Genomic DNA, 18,763 nt, shown 5'->3' on the forward strand with positions numbered 1-18,763 from the left:
AGGCTCCCATTTGTCAAGTTGTGATCACCTATAGTAATAAAAATCATCAAATAAAACAAGTTGCACTTGTAAAAGTCCATCATGCTAATAAAGAGTTAATACAAAAAAATGTACAAAAATATAATTGTAGTATCAGTGAAGAATGACTATTACCATGTACATTTGAATTTATTTACTAAGTAAGAAGGTGTTTATATATAACTATACAGATAGATCTTTTATGGGTTCCTGTTAAGTATATTTCTTTTTTTTTTTTATGTTCAGTTAGCCACTGTATAGTGCATCATTAGTTTTGATGTAGTGTTCAATGATCCATTAGTATATTTCTGTTTATAAAGCATAGATACATACCATTTTTAATGTGTGTAAATCACAAAGAATTACATTAACTTATAAGCCAAATTCCTAGAAATGGTAGAAACTAACATAAATGAGCAGATGTCATCAGCATTGAGGTTTTATATAAAGTGAAGTAGAAAAGGAGTCTAGCAGTTAACTAGCACCAGTTGCCATATACAGTTTCCAATTAGAAAGACGATATGACCATTTATTCCAAAATAACTTAGTTAACTGTCCTGAAGAAGAATCTAAATTTTCAGACTCACCTTCCTGCCTCCCTAGGAATAAAACTTCTTGATGACCCGACTAATTATAAAACAATGTCATTAAGAAAGGCATATATTTTAAAATATCCAAACCAGGCCAGGTTAATATATCATGAAGAAATTGCGGTGGGTCTGCCAGAGATGAAAAACAAAGAAAATAAAACCTAAAGGATACCTTATCTTTTAATTTCTGTGAAAAGTCAGAATCTGTATGAAAAAACTAAAATCAGAATCCTATGGTAGACAGAGTCTTGCCCCACCCAAACATGCCCATGTCCTCATACCCGGAACCTGTGATTAGGTTACCTTAGATGGCAAAAGGAATTTTGTAGATATGATTAAATTAAGGGTCTTGAGACAGAGAGATTATCCTGGGGTGGGCCCAATATAATTACAAGGTCCTCATAAGAGAGAGGCAAGAGGTCAGTCAGAAAAGAGAGAAGATGCTAGCTAGCTGTGCTGCTGGCTTTGAAGATGGAGGAAGGCTGGAAAGGGTAAGGACTTGAATTCTCCCCTGGAGCCTCCAGAAGGAACACAAACCTGTGGCCTCATTTTAGACATCTGACCTCCAGAAGTATAAGATAAAAATTTGTGTTGTTTGAAGTCACTTAGTGTGTGGTAATTTGTTAAGGCACCAATAGGAAACCAATATAGATCCATGCTAAAAAGTGAAAGTGATGTGCTAAAAATATATTCAGCCTCGTGGCCAGCCATGTGAGTTTAGTTCATCTTGAACTACCACAACCCAACCAAAACTGAGTGTTCAGCAATCCACTTAACCTGCATTCCCTACCCTCCTGAGATACTCTTTTTTTTCTTTCTTCCCAGTTTGGTAAAATTACAGAGATAAGTCCTGAAAAGGTGTCAGAGTAGTCTTTTGTAGAATTCCTAACAAACCAGCAATGTAGAGAAGTTTCAATTCCAGGGCCATATAAGGATAAGAATAAAAGTAGGGATAAGAATGTAAAACATCTATGATATTTATAGCGTGGTGCCCAGTTTTGTTGTTAAAATATTAATCAGCTCTGTAATCAATGGGCTATTTTATCTGTGTCTTTTCCTTTTTACAATGTTCAGAGCATCCAAGGAAATCAAAAATGCTAGGCTTGTGATTAAGTTAAATGTTTAAAAGCATTTGATTTAAGTTTGCAATCGGTGTTTAAACGGTTGAGGAGACTTGTTTTGTTCATTTAATATGTATTTGATATATTGGTTAAGTAGTATGTGACTGTTTAAAGCAGTTGTTCTGAAACTTGAACACACGTCAGAATCACCAGGCAGGCTTGTTGGAACACAGTCAGTTGGGTTTCTGATTCAGTAGGTGTGGGTTGGGGCCCCAAAGAACTTGCATTTCTAACAAACTCCCAGACACTGCTTATGCTGCTGGCTTGGGGACCACACTTGGAGAACCACCAAGGAATGCTAACTCTTTTATGTTTAAAGGAATGCCAAATGCTTGATAAATTCATAAGATTAATATTTTGGACTGTCAACAAAGTACAAAAAGTAGGGTCCATGGCTTTAGGCACAGAAAGCCCCGTGGACATTCAAGCATCTCTGGGCAAAAGGGAGTACGACAAAGCTTGATAGAAAATGCCACTTCTATCCTTCCACCACAGAAGCTGAAGGTGAAATAGAATTAATGATACAAGGGGCAAAGGAACAGCTCCCAGATTGTTTTCACACTGGAATCACTTATGGAAACAAAGATAGTAAAGACCTTTACTTACTTGGTTCTATTATTTTGTCAATGATGCTGCTTTCTACTTAATGTTTAAAGTTGCTATAAATCATAAAGAAATTACCACTCTTATTTTTCTTCCTCCAGGTTACTAAAGATCTTTTTAAAAAAACAAACAAACAAAAAACCTTTTCACTGGAAACAATGACAAAGCTATAACTAGAGCTGGACTTACAGAGCCATTAACGGTAATCTGGGCTTTCTATGCCTCTCCATCAATTTGAAACCCCAGCTTTAAGCATTGTAAGAGCTGAGTTATATGTGCTACAAATGAAAGGCTGACAAGTTAAAATACTCTCTCTAGCTCTATAATGACTTGATTTTTGTCCCTTTTCATTTCCATTGAATATATAGAGTTCTGTTTGCCATTTGGTGGATTCCTGCAGCTTTGTAGACAATCTTGGGCCTCTGTCAACGATGGTAGCAAAACAGCTTTTGCAAAATCCGAATTACCCAAAGTTAAAGTTTCTCACATGTATCACTTTCCTCTGAATGTTCAATGGCCAATATTAGGGTTTATAAAAAACAATCCACAAGTTAAAACATCTATTCAACTTGATTTTACTTAAATGTTTAAAATGTGGTCTATTCCCCCTACCCCTACCCCCATCACCTCTTTTCTGAGGCATAGGACTTTAAATGGAAAGATGGTTCAGGAGATAAAATGTTAACATTGATTATTTCAGGATGATGGCAGTATTGGTGGTTCTATCTATATTTTTCTATCTCTTTTAGTATTTTCTACCAAAAGGATGATTACTATAATAACCAAGGGAAAAAACCTCATATCGTTCAAAAAAGAACATTTCTTCCAAACATGATTTTGAAAGTAATTGAGAATGAATTAAGGCTTCTTAGAGCAATGGCTAATTCTTAGCCTTGGTAAATAAATGTATAAGATGAGCCTGGAACATTTTGCCATATCAAAAAGCAAGGGCGTTATCAAAGCCTGATAGAGTTATGTCAAAATGACCCAGTAGCCAACTTGAGGATGGATCACATTGGCCAAATATGGGGTAATTTGAGCAACAATAGGAATAATAACTGCAATGAATTGAAGCCTTCGAACATATTAAAAGTTCGAAACTCAAAATGAGTTTATAAAGAGATGAAAGAGCAGAAGAACATTGACAGGAGTCGTAAGACCAATTTCAAGTTAATGTAGAAGAGAACTCTCAGGCAGTTTGTATAAACTCTTATCAGAACAGTCAGACTGCATAAAAATGAGACAAGATCGCACGGTATGTAGAGTGCCCTGATAGTGGATATTTTCATGCAAACTCGAGGACAATTTTGAAGAAATGGTGTGGAGGAGGCATGAAAAGGATGGCTGATCTAAATAACCCATAAAGACCTTTCTGACCTCGAATTTCTATTATTCTTTGATATTTTTACCTTTGGTGTAAGATCAAAACTTTTTTAGGAATTAATTAAAACCCCCAGAAGGCCAAAACAAAACAAAGCAAAACAAAGCAAAAAATACCGTGAGCAAAGTCCCCCATGGCCCCAGGAAGGCCTGATGCAGAGTCTATGTGGTTGGGTGAACAGACATTAAAACAAAACAAACACCCCCAAAACAAAACAATCAACAAAACAGAAAAGAAAACATCAATAGTGTCCTGGGCCAGATCTTAAGAGCAAACATGGATACTGGTGAGATGGACAATCATACAATAATCCTGATGCTGTTAGAAGTTGAATTGTTCCTAAATGTATTGGAACGTGGTGAATGTGTTGCAAAAGCCAAAAGCAAACGGAACTTGTATTCTCATGGGGTCCTGCCACTCATTCTTCCTTTTGTCCTTATCCTGCCTTGAATCAGATTGTGTGCCCCCTAAATTCCAGTTTGTTATCAGTGACACCTCCAGTCAGTTGAATAGCTGACTGGCAAGCAGTGGGAGGAATTTTTGGCTATGCATAATACCACGGAGAAATCTATAATTATTAAAAAATGGATAGTTCCTATTTTTATTTTTTATTGAAGCAGGCCAAGGCCTTAGAGGAGGCATAGACTTTATCCCCAAAGTAAATTGGTCAAGGAATAAACTGGTTAACTGAGTCTCCCTCCAGGATGGAGAATATTCCAGTGCTCTGATATCTCTACCCAGGTTATAATTTTAGTTATATCAATATAAGAACAATGAGGACACAAAATAATACCTTTAGCAAACGCAGATGGGCTCCTCTCAAATGGGCTGGTGTTAGAAGAAATCCAGGGATGTTGAATAATTGCCACATGCAATTTATTCATGAAAGCTTCTATAATGGCCAGATTATTTTGACTTAGGTATTAGTGCCTAGTTTTGAGGACCTTAGGGATAAATGGGTAGGGCATAATGGCATTGAGAATGACCTCCTCAAAATGTGCTATAGGAATTTCAGTGTTGGGTCACTGTAAGCTGACTACGAAACCACAGTGATGTCTCGAATTAAATTAGAGCTTTACTGAGATTGAATCAAGCCATAACTTGGTTCAGTCAATATTGCTTGAATTTATTCTGTGTGCCTGTCCTTTATAACCATTATCTCATTCATCCTCATGTAACTCATTGAGATAAGTATTTGTACCTCCATTTTACAGCTGAGGAACCTAAGACTCAGAAGCAACTAGTCCAGTGTGGTATGAGTTGTGACTTAAACTGAAGCCCAACCTTGCTTCAAAGCCCCTGCAGTTTACACTATGGGAAACTGCCTCTATACTATGAAGAGTCATAGTTCATGTTGTGAAGGACTGAATTTTGTTGCCATTTACCCAAGAACATAAAACAGCCATGCCTGCTAGCTTTTTGGTGACCTCTGTAAAGATTCATGGAGATGCCATATTTTCAATTTATAGATATATCAATTTATTAGTACCTAATTAGGTGCAATATTTTAAAATGTTTTAGTAAGAAATCTAAGATTGCCTTTTTCGGTCTTAATATCACTTGTATAAATACCTTCGATAATAGTATTCCAGCTTTTTTAAAACATTCCTTTCAATATGATAGTGGTTCACTCCTTCTCTTGAGGACTGTGTCTCATCCACAAATCCCTCTATAACTTCCATTATTTGAGCTGTCAGAATGACTATGATTTGAAACCTTTCCATGCTGTTGCAGGGGCATGTGGATGTGTGATTGTGTAGTGGGTTGAATGGTGTCCCCTAAATTCATATCCACCTGGAAACTCAAAATGTGACCTTGTTTGGAAATAGGGTCTTTGCAGAGGTAATGAGTTAAGATGAGGTCATACTGGAGTAGGGTGGGCCCTACATCCGATAACCAATATCCTCATAAGAAGAGGAGGGGATACACAGAGACATACAGAGAAGATGCCCAGGTGAACATGGAGGCAGAGTTTGGAGGGATGCAGCTACAAGCCAAGGAACACCAAGGATTGCCGAGAGCCATCAGAAGCTAGGCAAGGCAAGGAAGGATTCTACCCAGAGCCTTCAGAGACAGCATGGCTTTGCTGACACATTGATTCTGGACTTCTAGCCTCCAGAACTGTGAGCGAATAATCTCTGTTGTTTTAAGCCACCAAGCTTGTGGTCATTTGTATGGCAGCCCTAAGAAATACAGTAGTTTCTGCTGATTTTCCTTTCTACTAGTTTTACATTGGTGGAACACATTTTAGCCATTGCTACCGTAAGTTAATTATGTCTATAGGGAAAATAGTTAGAGTAGAACAAGGTTACACTGTTTGGTTTTCTGTGGAGCCTTTCATACACATCGTTCCTGAGGCTGCATCACTAGGTGCTGTATGAAAGTGAAGATGAGTGTAAAGTTATTATACCCCTTTCAACGGCGGACTCAGAGCATTAGACACCAACAGCCATCATTATGGAAGACACAGAAAGCCTTGAATGTGGAGAGATAATGTCCCATGGTGTTGCGAAGTTCCATCCAATTTTAAACTTCCAAGGAATCCATGATCTCAGTCATGCTAAGGTGTCACTTCTGGGTGTCACATCTAAAAGGACAAGCCCAGAGTGAAGGCTTAGAGGTTAAGAGTGGGACTCTAACCCCAGTAGAGCACCAGAGAATTGCCAAAATCTGAAAACGCCCTCAAATCTGAAGCAAATTTAAATGAAAAAATACGTATTTTTTGTGTCTTATGATATGTTAGGGATGGAAAAGAATTGCTAAGAGACTTTTCAAAAGAGGGAAGTGAGCAATGATTGATTCTGTCTGTTGGGAGCTTGGCCCTACAGGGATCCACACTGAACTGAGGAAACAGTTTAATTCTTGAGGCTCTCCTTCCATGGATGCAATATATACTCCCTTACCAGTTAGAGTGTATCTAGGTAAAGGACATTTAGCAAAATCCAGAAGGGATGAGAAGCCAGCGGTGCAAAACATGAGTTAACACAGCAGTCCTGAGATGGCTGTTTTTGAAAGACCTACTTGCAGGGTTGGCCCTTGGCTGGCATCTGGGAACTTGGTCTTCTGGAGGGTTTCCACCATTCTTGGAAATAGTAAGGATGGCTCACTGCCTAAATTGTATAAATACTATGGATTATACCGGAAACTTCCCTTCCTTCTGGGAGTCTAGAATTTGGGTTTATGCTAGCCTGAGGGTGCCTATGTCGCCAGCCCTCAATAAAAATCTTGGGCACTGAGTCTCTAATAAGCTTTCCTGATAGACAACATTTCACATGTTTTGACACAACTCATTGCTGGGGGGGAATTAAGCACGTCCTGTGTGGCTCCACAGGGAGAGGACCCTTGGAAGCTTGTGCCTGGTCTCCCCTGAACTTGGCCCCATGCACCTTTTTCCTTTGCTGATTTTCCTTTGTATGTTTTTGTTTGTTTGTTTGTTTGTTTTGGTTTTTTTGGTAATGGATCTTAGCCATTAGTATGACCATATGTTGTGTCCTACGAGTGAGCCTTCCTAATGAATTCTTGAACCTGGGGGTGATCTTAGGGAACCCGACACACCAGCTCTTCCACAATATCAGCCAACAGCTCCATCTCAGTGCTCCCCTTATTCCCCATTAGCACCCTCAGATTACACAATACTGAACTCAGACTCAGCTAAGGAGAATTTGCCCACAATATTTTGAAGAGTGGACAGGTTTTATTCTTGTAGTCAAGAAAGTAAAGAGCAATACGTTTTATTTTGAATGTGTATGTAGGTACTTCTTGGTCTGATTTATCTTTCCTTTGGTGGCTAAGACAGGACCAACTTGTAAGGGTACTTTTTTAATTATCTGAAGATCTAAAATATGTTTACTTGCAAATTTTAAAACATTGCTTGCTGTCCTTCTCTTCCTGGATACATTAAACTTGTTCTTGCCTTAAGCTTTTGTAGCAGCAGTTCTTTCTATCTGCGATGCATTTTCCCACAGGTTTGCATACGTGCCTCTGCCTTTTCAGTCAGTTCTCAACTGTCAGCTCCTCGGAGAGAGGCCTTTCCTGACCACGCTATCGAAAGTCAGCCCCACCCCACCCACAGATCACCCTGCTTTTGCTTCATCATAGCACGTATCCCAACCTGCTATTCTATTCATGCTTTATTTCTTTGTTTAGTGAAAGCCCTCTTCCACTGAACTATAATTTCCACTCAAACAAGGATTTTGTTTGATTTGATCAGCATTTTATTGTCAGTGCTAAAACAATTCCTGGAAGAAAAACTAGGCATTCAATAAATATTTTTGAATAAACAAATAATTAAATCATTTGACTAAATAATTAACACTTTGGAAATTGCACTTAACAGCTTTTAGGAGACTAGCCCAGTTTTGCCTTCTTTTTTTTTTTTTTTTTTTCCTGTTGCCACATTCACTGTGTTCCCCCTTAGGTTCTCCTTTCACCAATGGGCAGTCACTGTTTTCATTCCACCAGGCCCCCAAAGTAGCCAGACAGGCAGATGGAGAAGCAACACCATCAATCAGTGTGAGGTGTGCACTATTCTCTTAATTTGAAAAGGCCAGCACTGTCATTTAAACATCATCCAATCTCTGCATCTTACAAAGTTGGACTTCCACAGAAAGCAAAGAGGCAATTGCTATGGATTGTACAGTGCATATTGGCAGGGTAGATGTCATTAAGATTCACTTCCTTGCTTCTCCAGTTCAATTGCTTCTGTGAAAGGCAGTGGATTTCTCTTGTCTTCTTCAATTTAGATTTATTGAATTTCTGAATCTCAGCCATATCTTGTTTGTCAGATATTTTGGCAAATTAAGCAGTAACGGGGTACATAGAAGAAAGTCAGATTCCACAGTAGCTACTGTGCCCCTCTTTCTGACATCCCCATTGCCCATTTCAGCCTCTTCTGTTATTGCACTATCCTTATTCTCCTTGTACCCTAAGCATTTCCTCCCTGCCCTTCCCTAACTGCACCTGTCCTCAAGGTTCAGCTTTCTGCAGTTCTCCCACAGGGAGATTCTGGAGCTCATTTTCTACCACTGAGCTTACAGTTCTATTTATCCAGCTCTCAACTTCACCCAAGGTCTATCTCCGGTGGCTTGTGGACATTTGCATTGGAGGTTCAGCCTTTAATGCAACATATCTAATACCTAATCTAGCACCTGCTCTCCAAAGCAGAAACTCCTTTCATTTTTCTGCTTCTGCTAATGTGTCCACATATATTTTAAGAATAACAAATCTGAAATCATTTTGCCTCCACTATCAATGTACCCTTCACAATCAGTTATCATGAAACCATATACATATTTTATTAGCTGACCCTTCTTTACCATTCCCTTCACTCACACTCTACCATAGATTGACAGCACAACAGCCCAGGATCACTACACAGCCTTCTAATTCAGGGTTTCGCAAAGTGTGGTCCAGCCACCCATGCAAAAGAATCATTTGAGGAGCTTGTTAAAATACAGATTCCTCAAAACGATCTGAGCTCTCACTGTAGAATTAGAATTTCTGAGTGTGGGGCCCAGAATTCTGCATTTTTCTGCATTGGGATACACCTCTGTGTAAGGACCACCACTTGATATCTAATACACTCACATGCACTGGAGAGTATAAATTGGACCTTAAGGATCAGAACGCCCTCATCTTATAGAAAAGTAAACTAAGGGAAGTTTTCAGAATGCCCTCATCTTATAGAAAATAAACCAGGGAAGTTTTCAGCTATGAGTCACAGTAGGTAAGTGGCAAAGCTTGGACTAGATCTCAAGCTTTGTGATTTTCAATCCATGCCTGACTAATAGCCTTTTAAAGGCCTGTGTCGGGGCGCCTGGGTGGCTCAGTCACTTAAGCATCCGATTCTTGATTTCGGCTCAGGTTATGATCTCAGGGTTGTGAGATTGAACCTGGTGTCAGGCTCGGCGCTCAGCGTGGAGCAGAGACTGCTTGAGATCCTCCCCATCTGCCCATCCTCCTACTCTCTCTCTCTCTCTCAAATAAATAAATAATTTTTTTTTAAAGATTTTATTTATTTATCTGAGACAGAGAGAATGAGAGAGACAGAAAGCACATGAGAGGGGGGAGGGTCAGAGGGAGAAGCAGGCTCCCTGCCGAGCAGGGAGCCCGATGCGGGACTCGATCCAGGGACTCCAGGATCATGACCTGAGCCGAAGGCAGTCGTTTAACCAACTGAGCCACCCAGGCGCCCTAATTTTTTTTTTTTTTTAAAGAAAGGCCTGCATGTAAGGTTGGCCTTTGGGTGGCATCTGGGAACTTTGATTTGGGGAGGGTTTCCAGGACTGATAAGAGTGGCTCACTGTGCCTAAATTTTTTTTTTTATAAACAATATGGTTTAAAGTGAACACCAGCTTTCCTTCTGAGAGTCGGGATTTGGGTATATGTCAAACAGAGGATGCTATGTGATCAGCCCCCAATAAAAACCCTGGGTACTGAGTCTCTAAGGAGCTTCCCTGGTTGGTAACATTTCACAGGTGTTGTCACAACTCATTACTAAGGGAATTAAACATGTCCTGAGTGACTCCACTGGGAAAGGACTCTTAGAATCTTGCACCTGGTTTCCCTTGAACTTTGCTACATGTGCATTTTCCCTTCATTGATTGTGCTTATACTTCCACTGTAATAAATCATAGCTGTGAGTATTATGACTATATGCTGAGTCCATGAATCCTCCTAGTGAATCATCAAACGTGGGGGTGGTCTTGGGGACTTCATGACATGCAAGCCAATGCTTTCCATAATGTATTTCACTGGCCCTCTTGTGGGCTATATATAAGAGGTAGTAGGGGTAGTCAAAACAGCATCGCCTTAAAAAAAAAAAAAAAGCATGATCTAAATGCTGATTTAGCTGCTAAGCTCCATTTCTTTTCTGAGTCATGGTTTTGTCATCTATAGAGCTGGGCCAATAATATATAATTTTTAAGGTTTTTACAAAGATTTAGAGATAATAGTATAAGAAACCCATCCTTCAGGGAGGAGCTATTATTTTTATTCAGAGTCTTTTGGATAAGATGGAACGATCAGAATGAATTCTATGGATCCACTTTTATGTATCCATATATCTATGTAGCAATGGAACTAATTATATAGACTAAAAGGTTCCAATTATGTTAGAACTTGTGAGCAGATTGTTTTTCTCAGGTTCTGTGTAGAGCTCCTCTAACTAAGGACTTGAAGTGGGAATTGTTGTGTGGACAGCAAGCACAGCAAAGAACACGTTTATACTCATTCTCAGCTTTCAACCCATGCTTGGTTATTTGTCTCTTGCTTTTGGGTCCCACTCCACTGATTTCTGGGTCCTGACCTCTTTCTGGCTGCCAATATGCACTCCTTAACTCTTTATTGGATGCTCAGCTATTCCTCCAACTTTATCCTTTTCCAACCACTACTTCACACAGGATTTATTCACCATCGTTCTCTTGGTTCTATATGGAGGATCCCTACTGAAACTTCTCTCCTGGATGTGCCCCTGGCTTCATCCCTTAACCAGCCTGTAATATTTGTATTTGAGTAAAGTATAGTTTACTTTTGTGGAAGCAGAATTAGTAGGCAAATGTAATCCCAGTCAGTGGCAGCATAGTTGGAAAAAAAAAAAAACTCATTTATGTTTATTTATTCTTTTAGTTCCATGCATCCAGAAGATGAACGCCACACTTCTTAATACTAACATTGTCCATCTGAAATAATGTCACTAAAAGACTTAAAGATGAGTTATTTCAAATCTCTTTAGCAATTCAAATGGGGTAGATTCTTTAGTATATACTAGAGCAGGTACCATAAAAAGTAGTGTTGCGAGGAGTTACTGATGGCACATCATTTTCAGGAAAAAAAAGTCATTAGTCTTTGATATCAAGGGCGAAATATTTAAACAAAGACATTTGCTTTGTATTTCTCAACCAAACATGATATAATGGTGACAGCATTGCATGGGGAATCAGGGGGCCTATGTTTCAGTCTTTATAATATAATTGTTAAGAGGCTTTTCCTACTTCTACTTTCATCTGAGTAGGGATGAGCTACTAGTACTTGCCAATAGAATGGGAGTGGATGTGATTGTGTCACTTCTCTGCTAAGATGAGTTTGAAGCAAGTATCCCATCTCCATCCTCTCTTCCCCTAGGTCCTGATGGGATGTTAACACCCAGAACAACCTTGGAGGCTCACGCTGAAAATGGTAGAGCCATTCTCATTCAGAGTCCCTGAAGGGCCACATGAATAATTAATCCTTCCCTCTTACCAATCAGGAATATCCACACTATGTTAGCCACTGACATTTTTATTTTATTTTATTTTATTATGTTATATTAATCACCATACAATACCTCATTAGTTTTTGGTGTAGTGTTCCATGATTCATTGTTTGCGTATAACACCCAATGCTGACATTTTGAGATTTTATGTTATAGTAGCTAGTACATTCCTAATTAAGTTGTTTCACCTCGTTATGCCAATCTATTTGGGTTGTTATAGGATTAAGTGAGTTAGAACAATGCCTAACACATAATAAATGCTCAATAAATGTTAGCTGTTAATAGTATTACCTGCTCTGGGATGCTAACTAAGTTATGAGTCATTGACCATGTCAGTTTCCCTGGACATCTATTTCTTCAACTGTCAAATATGAGTTACACTTGACGCTTTCTAGGTTTCCCTAAGTTTGAAATTTTATAATCAGAAACCTCTTCAAATTGCTAAGAAAAAAATTATCTTAACAGATAGAAAGTGACCAGAGGATGAGGGGAGAAGCATTCAGAACATCAGGTAAAGAGAGAAAGGAGGAAACAGAGAACAGTACAAAGGATGCTGAGAGGAAAAAAAAAAAACCTTATTTAAAGAGAAGCATATTTTCTTTTTGAAATTCATCACTTCTGAAATAAGCTTTGAAGAGAAGATTTACAAACCGGGCTGTGTCCGTGAGACTTTCATTCACACCCAAATGAATATCTTGTGTGGTAAGAAAACAAGGGTGTCCTCCCAGAAGCGCAAAGCCTACAATAAAAGAAAAAGGAAAAAAATAGCACTTTGAAAAAAAAAGAACTAAAGTAGAAAACAAAATTATGAGGAATTGACACCATCTCAACTGAGAAGTCAAACTCTTTAAAGCTCTGTAACATCTCTGCTAGGGAATTCCCAGGCAAAGCAAAATGAGGAACTGAGAGAGGTAGATGAAATTTTCTGTACAGCCAACTCTCCTTCAGATGTGTGTCCATTTCTCCACCCTATTGTTCAGAACCTGGCAATAATGGGGCATTGTTTCCTTTTGGAGGCCATGCCTGGTTTTGGTTCTTTAAAATATATGATGATATTCATCGTGAATTACAGTGGAATACTAATCAGTAATAAAGAGGAATGAGCTACTAATACATACAACATGGATGAATCTCCCAAACATTATGCTAGATGAAAGAAGCTACATACAAAAGAGTAAATATGTATAATTCCATTTATATGAAGTTCTGGAACAGGCAAAACTACCAGAGAGTGGCAGAAATTAAAAGAGCAGTTGCTTCTGGAGAGGGTGGGTACCTGGGAAGGAACACTGGTGAACTTCCTAGGGTAATGGGAATGTTTTATACCTTGACAGAGTTTGTAGGCCAAAAAAAAGGAAAATAAAGTAAGTAGTTCCTTCTGAAATGGAATGAAATAATTATATTCTACCTATCTTATACAGTTTAAGAGTATTCTCTTAAATATGCCCAGAGCAAATGGTTTTTAGCTAGAGGGTACTATGTTCTGACTCTAGCAATGACTATTCACAGAGCACTACCATGTGCTGGCACTTTATAAACATTCTTCCATTGAAACCTTGACTCTAACAAAAGCACAGTAGATATTACTATATAAGAATTTTATAAGTCAAACAGAGAAAGACATGTATCATATGACCTCACTGATATAAGGAATTCTTAATCTCAGGAAACAAACTGAAGGTTGCTGGCGTGGTGGGGGGTGGGAGGGATGGGGTGGCTGGGTGATAGACATTGGGGAGGGTATGTGCTATGGTGAGCACTATGAATTGTGTAAGACTGATGAGTCACAGACCTGTACCCCTGAAACAAATAATACATTATATGTTAAAAAAAAAAAAAAAGAAGATAGTAGGAAGGGAAAAATGAAGGGGGGGAATCGGAGGGGAAGACGAACCATGAGAGACTATGGACTCTGAGAAACAAACTGAGGGTTCTAGAGGGGAGGGGGGTGGGGGGATGGGTTAGCCTGGTGATGGGTGTTAAAGAGGGCACGTACTGAATGGAGCACTGGGTGTTATACGCAGACAATGAATCATGGAACACTACATCAAAAACTAATGGTGTAATGTATGGTGATTAACATAACATAATAAAATAAAATTAAAAAAAAGAATTTTATAGACAAAGGTTCTGAGAGTCAAGAGTTTAAAACCTTGTTCAAGATTGTTTTTAAGAACTTACAGCCCTAGGGCTTGCCACAGGGGAGCCAGCCTCTGAGCCAACTTCCATTGGAATTTGCAAAGACAGGACAATATAGTGAAATTGTACTCAGTCATTTTCATCTGGAAAATCAAACAATTTGCCTAGAGCCCTGAGATCCCTCACAGATGTGATGTGCTACGTCCCAGGTAGAGTCAGAGAACATGAAACACACTAACGATTCTACTTGCAATGGGTCCTGTAGTAAAGAGTCTGACTCCATTTATGATGTTTCACTGCTACCAGTTTTCAAGCCAACCATCACACTCCCTTATCCTTCTGCCCTATATCTGGGCAAGCTGGTAAGAAAGTGCACATGCTCCCTCCCTTGGCACTAGCAGGAGGTTCAAACTGAACAAGGCCTGCCCTGTGCATGGGAAGCTTCACCCCAGCCTCACCTCCTACCCACACGAAAAGCACAGGCCAGTATCATTTCTCCACTCTCTAATGCCACTTTGAGACCAGCGTGGGAGAGAGTCCTACCCTACCCAGGAAGCCACATTGTGAGTAACAAACCTTTTCATGCTCTCCTGGTGCGTGTGTGGCATCCTCACTGTCAACAGTCAAACCAAATTTTGGTGGAAGGCACATTTCGTCTCTGTGGAGTGATCACAATAGGCCCTGGCATCACAGCATAGTTCTGAAATTTATTCATTCATTCTAAAAGAATGTGCCTGGTGATATTCTAGGCATTGGGGAGAGCATTATAAACAACAGAGTACAAGTCCCTGCTTACCCAGAACTTACATTCCAATGGGGAGAGCCAAATAATAAACTGAATGAGTAAATTAAATATGTTGTATGGTAGACGTTGGTAAGTGCCATAAGAAAAATAGAGCAGGGAGGGGAGATAGGGAATGTAGGAAATATGAGTTGTAATTTGAATGTGGTCAAAGAAGCCACACTGAAACATACCAGACAGTGGAAAGAGCATGTCCTGAGGTCCTTAGAAAGGAGCATGACTGGTGGGTTCAAGGCACAAGAAGATTGGTAGGGAAGGTACAGAGTGTGTGAGGAGGAGAGTAGTAGGAGGTGAGGTTGCAGAAGGAAGGTAGAAAGGAAACAACAACTTTGACTTTTGTCTGAGTAAGATAGAAAGCCATTGGAGGATTAGAGCACAAGACTCACATGATGGACTTATGTTTTAATATAACATCTGTGGTGGGGCAAGGGCAGAAGCAGGGAGACCAGTCCCTAGACCCGTTTGCAAAACTCTGGGTGACAGTTGATAGCTTGGACCAGGATGGTAGCAGCTGAAATGATGAGAAAGTGATTGGATTCTTGATATATTTTGAAAGTAGAGCCAGCACTCAGCAGATGACCTTGCTTCATGTGTCACTATAAAATGGTAGCAATCAGAGAACTTCCAGATTCCACCACCCATTTCCCCACCTGCCAGCATCTGTGCCTATATATCCTGCTTTCCTTCCTATTAAGCATAGATGATCTTTTCATGCCCTATGTATGTACTAGAAGCCATGCTTCCTTGCATACTCAAGAACATTGCTCTAGCAATTCTTTCCTTTCTCCCTTACATTACCTTCATCATGAATATGCTATTCTCATTTTTTCACTCATTAATAAAAAACAAATGCAAATTTCCTCTTGTCCCTCTTTCCCCTGCTGTGTACCCCGTTAACTCTTTGCTTGCTTTGCAGCAAAACTGTTTTTTCTTTCTCTCTTCGGTGCCTCTTTTCTCATATCCCCATAACACTTTGCACGCACCTCCTCCTCCCCCCCCCACAACACTGCACCAAAGCTCCTCTCACCAGTTACCAATGATTCAGCTAATGGCCATTTCAGTTCTCAGTTTTCTTGAATTACCAGCATTTAACAAAGTTGTTCACCACCTTCTCCTTGATAAACTTTCTTCACACACTGCCCAGGATACCACACCTTCTTGCTTTTACATCTACCTTAGTAGTTGCTCCTTCTCAATCTCCATTGCTGGTTTCTTCTCTTTTCCTTGACCCCTTAATGTTGATATCCCCCAGGGCCAGTCCTTGGTCTTCTTCTCTCCATCTATACTTAATCCCTCTCTAATCATATCCAGTCTCATAGCCTGGAATACCATCTATATGCTGATGACTCCCAAATATCTCTAGGGTAAATCTCACTGCCTTCTCAACATCTTTGCTCATGTATCTAACAGATGTCTTAAACTCAATACTTCCCAAACTGAACCCTTGATCTTCCCCTCTATCTTGCTCTACCTGGTCCATCCTGTTCACAGTTGCTCAGGCAGAAACCTTGAAGTCATCCTTAACATCTCTTCTCTTACCCAATACGTCAGAAATCTTGATGGCTGTCCCTTCAAAACATATCCAGAATGTGTCCCTCTTACCCCTTCCACTGCTACCACTCTGACCCTTGCCTCCATGTATTATAGCTACCTACTGATGGATTTCACTGATTCTGTCTTGTCTCAACCCCCAACCTCTGCAGTTTATTTTCAACAGAGCAGTCCAAGAGAGCCTTTTAAAATGCAAGTTAGAGGTGCCTGGGTGGCTCAGTCGGTTAAGCATCTGCCTTCTGCTCAGGTCATGATCCCAGGGTCCTAGGATCGAGCCCCGTGTTGGGCTCCCTGCTCAGTGGAGAGCCTGCTTCTCCCTCTCCCTTTGCCCCCCACCCCAGCTCGTGCTCTCTCTCTCTATCTCAAATAAATAAATAAAATCTTTAAAAAAGTAAAAAAAGTAAAAAATAAAATGCAAATTAGATCATGTCCCTCTGTTCAAAACCTTCCAAAGATTCTTCATTTCACTCAGAGTAAAAGCCAAATCCAAATAATGGAGTACGTGTTTTGCCCTCAGCTCCAGGAACATTCTTCTCCTTGTTTCCAACATACTATATCATCCACTTATTTATTATGTCTATTGTTTATTGTCTGTGTACCCACTAGAACATAAGCTCAACGAAGGCAGGAATTTTCCTCTCATTTGTTCACTGATTTATCATTCTCAAGAACCTAGAATAAATACCGGTACATAGTAAGGACTCAACAAATACTTATTGAACAAATGTAGGAGGGATTTTGACTCTGGGGAGGGGACCCATTCTTTTCACTTGCAAACATCTCTTAATATTGTTAACAGAAAGAACAGAATTTTCTATTATGTGTGAAGTGAGCTGATGGAATTTAGTGATGATTATAATCACTAATCACTCTTGAGTATTTAATCTGTTTCTAAACAGGGAATATCACCTACACAAATGTGAATACTGCACATTCACCAAGAAAGGACTTACTGTGCACCTACTGTTTGCCTAGCACAGAAATGAATGTCATTGAGGGTTGGAAACTATGGAGGAAGGTTTCAAAGAGTTTAAGACCTCCTGGCAGGTCTGCTCCAAGTCATACTCTTACTTCGACTAGAAGTCATTTTGCTATAACAATGAAGGATTAGGTTGCTGCCTTTTCACTTTCCGCTTTGTTTTACAAGGAAGACTCACATCAAGCCTGGACTTATGAGGTAGGGGTAGGGAGAGGGGTTATAGAAAATGTTAAGAAGTAGGAGTCCAAGGGGCACCTGGCTGCCTCAGTCGTTAAGGTCTGCCTTCCACTCGGGTCATGATCCCGGGGTCCTGGGATCGAGCCCCTCATTGGGCTCCTTGCTCAGTGGGGAGCCTGCTTCTCCCTCTCCCACTCCCCCTCCTTGTGCTCTCTCTCTCTTGCTGTCTCTCTGTCAAATAAATAAATAAAATCTTTAAAAAAAAAAAAGTAAGAATCCAAGCCTTCAGCAGTTCTCGAAGGAGATAAGATGGGGGGACATTGCCTCTGAGAAGGAATTTCTTCTGCAATTGTGGTCACTTGTCAGAAAGAAGCCTCAGACCCCAGTTTAAAAGCACAGGTCAAGCATTTGCCAGCTTCTCAGACCTGGCTGGTGATAAGTGCTTCTGGAGAGTACCAGGGGTTCAGAGCCACCTCTTGGAGCCGCCATTGCTGAGGAGAGGAGGGCAGAGGGACAGGGCTCGCCTCTCTCTTCACCCTTCATCCAGAGAAGTCTGCTTTTATCTGTCATTTGTTTATGCATGCATGTTGGATATTTTTTGAACAAAGGGTTTATTCTGTTAATATCTTAGGTTCTGGCTGGGAAAATAAGTGTACATCTGATTTTTCTCTTTTCCTCACAGATCTGTGCAAGCTTTATTTCTATTTAAAAAGAAGTCATGCACTGGAAATGTGAGGGCTCTGAGGGCTCTTGCTGGTAGAACTAAGGCAGTATGAGCCTCTCTGTGCTTCACTTTCATACCTGCAGTATAGCATCACGATTTTTTACATTGTCACCTTTGTAAAGATGATGCATTTGAAATAGCTTGGAAAGCACCAGCTTCTCTGTCACCTTGAAAGTGAGATACCAAAGTTAAATAATGAAAAGAACCATCTCTTAGGATGCCTTGTGCATTTTTTCTATCAGCTACAGCACTTACCAAGATTAATAAATGTATCCTTCTATCTGCTCACTTAATTTGCAATAAAAGAATATAATCATTGGTAGACACATAGGAGAATTGCAGTTTGCCTGGCAGGCATACACACAGAATGGGGGAGGAATGAATGATCTACAACTACCACAGCGACGTCGGTACATCTCACAAACAT

The 18,763-nt window shown here is 39.9% G+C and overlaps 1 protein-coding gene and 1 pseudogene across 1 annotated transcript in view; both read right to left on the reverse strand.

Moving 5' to 3' along the window:
- OTC (ornithine transcarbamylase) overlaps window positions 1-18,763 on the reverse strand; it is a 61,660-nt gene that overhangs the window by 25,943 nt on the left and 16,954 nt on the right. Inside the window, exon 4 of the mRNA XM_021681724.2 lies at window positions 12,616-12,703. Coding sequence (XP_021537399.1) covers window positions 12,616-12,703 — 88 coding nt within the window. The remainder of the gene's footprint in view (window positions 1-12,615; window positions 12,704-18,763) is intronic.
- Window positions 8,377-12,288, reverse strand: LOC110572765 (annotated as a pseudogene).

Source organism: Neomonachus schauinslandi, chromosome X, assembly GCF_002201575.2.
Source record: "Neomonachus schauinslandi chromosome X, ASM220157v2, whole genome shotgun sequence".
Lineage (NCBI taxonomy): Eukaryota > Metazoa > Chordata > Mammalia > Carnivora > Phocidae > Neomonachus > Neomonachus schauinslandi.